The 6,971-nt window shown below is 39.2% G+C and overlaps 1 protein-coding gene across 1 annotated transcript in view; it reads left to right on the plus strand.

The window, feature by feature from the left end:
• LOC139581779 (tetraspanin-17) overlaps window positions 1–6,706 on the plus strand; it is a 48,561-nt gene extending 41,855 nt beyond the window's left edge. The window contains exon 8 of the mRNA XM_071411937.1: window positions 1,863–6,706. Coding sequence (XP_071268038.1) covers window positions 1,863–1,928 — 66 coding nt within the window. The 3' untranslated portion in view covers window positions 1,929–6,706. The remainder of the gene's footprint in view (window positions 1–1,862) is intronic.
• The last annotated feature ends 265 nt before the right edge of the window (window positions 6,707–6,971 follow it).

Consider the following 6,971-nt stretch of genomic DNA (forward strand, 5'->3'; position numbering starts at 1 on the left):
TAAATAAAACATTGTCCTCATCAATCTACACACAAGACCCCGTAATGACAAAGCGAAAGCAGGTTTTTGTGCTCTGACATGCACTGTCAACTTTGGGACCTTATGTAGACAGGTGTGTGCCTTTCCAAATCATGTCCAATCAATTGAATTTACCACAGGAGGACTCCAATCAAGTTGTAGAAACATCTCAAGGATGATCAATTTCGAGTCTCATAGCGAAGGGTCTGAATACTTAAATGAGGTAAATAATGTAAATAAGGTATTTTTAATCAATTTGCAAAAACTTCTAGCCTCTTTTCCATTATGGAGTATTGTGATGTCGATGTGGAGTATTATGATGTCATTATGGAGTATTGTGATGTCATTATGGAGTATTGTGTATAGCTTGATGAGGGGGAAAAAACAATTGAATCATTTTTAGAATAAGGGTGTAAAGCCAACAAATGTGTAAAAAGTGAAGGGGTCTGAATACTTTCCAAATGTACAAGTACAGTACCAGTCAAAAGTTTGGACACATCTACACATTCCAGGATTTTTATTTATATGTACTATTTTCTACATTGTAGAATAATAGTAAAGACATCAAAACAATGAAATAACACATATGGAATCATGTAGTAACCAAAATAAGTGTTAAACAAATCAAAATATATTTTATATTTGAGATTCTTCATTGTAGCCACCCTTTGCCTTGATGACAGCGTTGCACACTCGTGCTGACCAATAGGGAGACGTCTATGAGCTTGTCATTTGAAACAATCCACAGCAACAACAAAAAAATTAACAATCATGATCCTCGATTTATTTTTGTGACGGAAGTGTTGTGAATGATTTTGTTTCTTTCTGTATAGACAGTAGTAATGATATAATTTTGGCCAATGTAATTCCATTTACTTCCCTATTGGATCCACCGCTCTGCCATTTTCTCATGTTCTATTGATTTTCATACCAACTTTCTTTCGTTGTCCAGAAGCCAAAGGCACAATCCTGGTCATATTAACAACCCGTCCTAGTTGTTGCCTGGTAACAACCCGTCCTAGTTGTTGCCTGGTAATAACCCGTCCTAGTTGTTGCCTGTTAACAACCCAACCTAGTTGTTGCCTGGTAACAACCCGTCTTAATTGTTGCCTGGTAACAACCCGTCTTAATTGTTGCCTGGTAACAACCCGTCTTAATTGTTGCCTGGTAACAACCCGTCTTAATTGTTGCCTGGTAACAACCCGTCTTAATTGTTGCCTGGTAACAACCCGTCCTAGTTGTTGCCTGGTAACAACCCGTCCTAGTTGTTGCCTGGTAACAACCCGTCCTAGTTGTTGCCTGGTAACAACCCGTCCTAGTTGTTGCCTGGTAACAACCCGTCCTAGTTGTTGCCTCAGAGATTTCTATCTCTGTCACATATGGAACCTCTATCAGGTGTGCTGTTTAGAATGCTGTTTTCCCTCGAATATCATTTTGGCAAATGTTTGAAAATGACGTTTTATTGGGCTGCTTCATTACATCATTTGCATATTCTCTTAAGAGGCATTACCATAATCTAAATGTGATTTTTCTGGCACTGTGGTTGGACGCCCTAATGGGTTATGCACCCAATGCATATGGGTCCGGTAAATTTTTCAAATGGCCTTTAAATTAAATTCTTCCCGGTCATGTTGTCCTGCACCACATTTTCCTAACGGAAACCCTGCTTGGAGTTTAGACTGTTTAGACTGACATCTGCTGGCGAGAATCATGATTACATCCTTTTCCTCGTGTGTCATTCAAAATCAGAGAACCTTTGCTTCAGATGTCAGTTAGCTTTATGTCAGAGTCTGGCAGAGAGGAAATGTTTAGTTAGCTAACCTGTGATGTCATTTCCTGTTTAGATATTTGGGATCTGCCTGGCTCAGAACCTGGTGAGTGACGTCAAGGCCGTGAAGGCCAACTGGTGACCCCAGGACCCTGAGAGGGGAGGGAGTACTCTGACCTTTGACCCCCAACATCCAGCTCACCTCCCACTGAACCACTAAGAGATGAAAACACAAAGAGCTGTTTACCTCTGGACCTGCTGGGCTCGGGAGCTACAACACAAAACATAGGTTACTGTCCCAAACACACACACACACACACACACACACACACACACACACACACACACACACACACACACTGTTTATTACCACGCTGGCCTGGGGACTTCATATACACATGGACACACAGGGGACTCGTGTGGATGTCTAGCTCAACTGATCTGACTTGAGAAACTGGACTCTTTGTTGTTTACCCTTTGATTCCACTGGGTGTATTTACCTGCTCCGGGAAGATGCACCCATTGGCTGGTGGAGATCAAAGACAAATAAACAGATAGAGGACCTGGCTGAAAGCTGAGAAGAGGAGAGATACAACTCTCTTCTTTTTATTCAGTCACGTATCAGTCTATTTCACCTGTTGTCACCTCAACCCTATTACCACTAGGATTTCAAAACAGCCCTTCAGAAAAGGCCTTTCAGAGCTGCTTGTTAGATACCTTCTATGCTATCCCACGTGTACAGCCTTTCTGTTTCGTGTACAGTATAGAGTGGGCTGCCGACTGACCTACTGGCTGTCTGACAGGGTGGCATTGCTTCCGTTATACTATGACCACTAAAAGACATTAAGCTCTCTTCGTGTTATGGTAAAATTCATAAAATTCACAAGAGGGCAAGTCTGGAGTTAGCAAGGCCTTGCTACGGATGTGTGTCTTTAACCAGCTGTTTTTGAACAGTATGTTTTAACATAAATATATTATTTTTTTCTTCTGTCTGTCGATGTTTTGAGTTTAATCAAACAGACAGACATATGGAGAGAGGATTTTTCTCCCCCAGAATCCCTGAAGCACAGGGGATAGTAGGCCTTTTACTTGATCTAACCTTTAACCTTATACTAACGTTAAATCTACGTTGTACTGACGTCGAGTCCACGTTGTACTGACGTCGAGTCTACGTTGTACTGACGTCGGTTTGATGTGTTTATTCTGTCTCTCTTCTGGTCTCCCACCACTAGCTTTTGGAAGCTTGAATTACATGACACCCTAGTTGTTATTCTGATCTGTCTGATCTCTTTTATGGATTTGTACTTTTCTCCTTTCTTAGTTTTTTCTCCTAGTGTTTGTGTCTGTCTGTCTGTCTTAGTTGGACTGGTTTTTAACTTGTTTGTATAGAATAACAAATACTTGTTTAATATCTTCATATATAAATAGTAACAGATGTTCTCAATATAACATGAATGCTGCTGTATCATTGTAACTTCTTAGAGGATTGATATTAGTAAGTAGACTGTCCGGTACATTTCCCATGTTTCCCAGAAATCCTGCTTGTAGGATACCGTATTTTCCTGTTTATTCCTTCCTGATTTCTGGGAACTCTTCCACAACCAGGATTTCTGGAAATCTGGGAATTTTGGGGAAAAGTGAACAAAATGTTTCAACTCTATTGGTCTGTTATTTGTAACCAGGTCTAAAGCTTACATGGTGAAATGGAAATGCCATATATTACTATTCTGATCTTTATTATAACAGATAAAGTGGTGGTCGTGCCATATTAGTGTTTGTTTACTTGCGTATTACCTTGTCAATACAGAGTTTACACTTTCAGCATACCAGTACATTTTAAGCACATTATCAGATTTGTAGCAGTAGTTTGAATTGAATTGAATTGAATTGTCTTTATTGGGATTTGGGGATTTTACATTTTTTTGGTCTGGCATGAAGACATTCCCCTGCAGCTTCTGTCTGGCCGCCCCAAAATGTCAGCTCTTGTACACAGTTATTGCTCCAATCGTTAAGGTCCCTTTAGATATACTTTACCACTGTCTCGGTCTTCCTGCGGTGTGTACAAGGCATATGTGTCGGAGCTGCAGTGTTACTCCTCCTGGGGGAATCCTTCCTGTTTGGGCTGCTGTTGACATAACAGGCTTCTAGCTGTATTATCATTTACTTCCTGTTTGTCAGAGGACTCTATGTCCCACTCTTTAATGCTGTAGTTCAGCACTATGGGCTCCGGGTGTTTGTGACGACCGCTTTACTGTCGTTCGTCAAGTAGCCTTGAACGATGGTTTGCCTGAATATGAGAGATACCAGTTAGTGTCAGGCCAGGTTTTGATGCAAAAAATAATAAAATAATAAATAAAAGATTATTCTGACGTTAGAACAGGATATTTGTTTTGAAGATCCAATTCAGCTGTTTTTATCTCTTGTCGAATAAGTTCTGGGTATCAATTAAATACCTTACTGTGATTTGTTTTTCATTAAAATTGTAAAAAAACTAAATATATATATATATTATATATAAAAATTTAAAAAAATGCTTCTTAGCAAAAAGCAATTTCTCAAGCAAGAATTTTGCTTGGACTGTCTGGGAATGGTCTGAGTGGGGAGGGGGAAACCGAAAACTAGCTGTTTATTGGCAGAGAGGTTTGGAACTCCTTCTTATTGGTCACCAGGCAGGCCAAAACGCCATCCCACCAAAAACAGGCTCTTTTACTGCACTGGGCCTTTCATTTCATTTGAAATTTAGCTTTCGTTTTTTGGGGGGTGGGGGGGGGGGGGTTTACCAGCCATAGGTTGCTGAATTAGTTTTGTTTTGCTTTGTCATTTTGATCATGATGGCCTTGCGACATGATACCTTGTGATGTTTCATATTTTCTCCTAGGTTTGTGTCCCAAAATCACACTATTCAATATTACAGTTTGCCTGACCACTCCTCCTGAATTGAATTCCGCTGTTCTATCGATCGCTCCATACAACAGTCTGAACCTGCACCAGTCGTTTGTACTGATGTCAACATTTCTGTGATTTATTATTCGTGTAGGCCAACTCTGGTCCAACCCATCGATTTCTTGGACCAATCAGAATGGTTTGAATGTGTTTGCATTTAAGAAGTCGTCGGGGAGGAAGCAAATCCAGACTCTTGGTGGAGAAGAAACCTTAGTGGGCCTGGCATCTGTCCGGAGCCATGTGTAGCCTCTAGTCAAAAATAGTGCACTATATAGGGATTAGGGTGCTATTTCGGACACATCCTTCTCTCCCTAAGATAGATGACATCATTCCAGAGGGGGGGGAAGAGCCTCCTGCATATCATGAATGTATACCTATGGATGAATCTCAATTGTATTTCCTTCCATACTCTCTCCTTGCCTCCTTCTCCAGTCAGAACACATTGAAGGAGGAGTTCCAAGGGGAAGATTGAGATTCACCCTGTCTGTTACCATCTGTTACTAAGACCTGTTCCAATGCATTTCACCCTACCATGTCATCACTACCCTTTAGCAGTGCAATGAACACACATCTGATGTGAAAATAAGAAATGTGAAAAAAAATACAACTAAGATCTGTTATGTTACATCATTAAAAACTTTAGCATTATTTCATATTTTGTACATGAAATCAAATAGTTACATTCCATTTTCAGGTGTTTGGTTTACTTCCTGTTGTACTTCCTGTGTACTTCCTGTGTATGTGCATTGTCATCTCAGAAAAAAAGGAATCTGCAAAATATATATATTTTTTTACATTGACACATCGCTTCGTTAGTGATTTGCTAGATTTCAAAGCACATCTGTACTGTAGGTCTACCCAAGTACCTGCTGTCAGCTACAATCTTCTTCGCATTGATAATACTGATCTGTTATAGAGACACAACATTGTCTCCGTGTTTTAGGTTCACATCATACATCATATGTGCATTCATCAATGATTTCTAATACATACTGGTGTCTGGTGTTTCACAGAACATGACTGAAGTATTTCTCTGTTTTATCAAATCAAAAGTATGTCTGTGGTTACTTACTGTTGTCATTAACTAACCTGTTTTGGTGGGGTATAAAAAATAAAAAAATAAAGTTTATTTGTATTTTTTATCTCAAAGCCTTTTAAGATATTTTCTTTACGTTCCCCACATAGCTTGTACACTTCCAGAGTCGACCTAATTTTTTTTAGAGAGGTGTCCTTTAAAAAGCTAGTGGTTGGATTTGTTCCGTCGCCTGTCAGAGAGACGCTGAGAGGTGTAGAGAATCTCGACTGTTAACACCTATAAGAGCGTCGTGACAGGAAGACGACAGTAGGTCCATAAGTGACAACATACAGGTGTTTTTATAGGGTTATTTGTACTATCTGAGGACGTAGCAGAGGTTTCTACTCTGATGACGTGCTACACTACAGAACAGTGATTTAAGGTTCGTTGGTCAAAATGTTTGTTGGTCAAAATGTTTGTTCCTGATCTTGAAAGGGTGTTGTGTAATGTCCACCACCGCAGTACCATGCCTGTCACAGCCGTTCCCCTTTTAAGACGATTCCAAACGATTATTTCTCTTATTATTTTGAAAATGTAACATACTTTTTGTAACATTCATGTGTTTGTTTTTGTTGAGAGAAATTTTGAAAATGTTATTTCTCTCAATTTCTTGAATTCCATTTTGTTGTTAATACAGCTGGAATGTAAAAAAAAAAGAATAAAAAAACATAAATAAAAACAAATGATATTAGCCCTTACATACCTCTAAAATTGATTCATTTTGTTATTTTAAATGTTTTGATTGTCATTACGTTAACGTCTTAAAGAATAGTATTGAAAAGAAATGCTGAAAAACGAGTTAGATGCCTTTTTGATTGGGGGACATGGTCTGTTACACACTGTACATTGTGTTACAAATATACTTATTTTTCAGATTAAATAAAAAGGATTTATGAAAAACAGCAGGCCTCCAATTGCTAGTTTGGATGCGTCAACAAAATGATGTCTGTCTGTATGCATGTACAGTATGTCTGTCTGTCTCTGTTTATTGGTTTGAAGAGAGAAAGACTAGGTGGTCTTGACCAGACTGTTGGTTTATTTGAAATGAAATGTCATAGCTGTGCCACTAGAGGGCGACACTCGTAAAGAATAGCTCTACTCATCTGATTGTCGTACTGTATGTGTCATGTCTCTTGAGTTGGAGTGCTGATCTAGGACCATGTCCTC

The sequence above is a fragment of the Salvelinus alpinus genome, chromosome 7 (assembly GCF_045679555.1).
Source record: "Salvelinus alpinus chromosome 7, SLU_Salpinus.1, whole genome shotgun sequence".
NCBI lineage: Eukaryota > Metazoa > Chordata > Actinopteri > Salmoniformes > Salmonidae > Salvelinus > Salvelinus alpinus.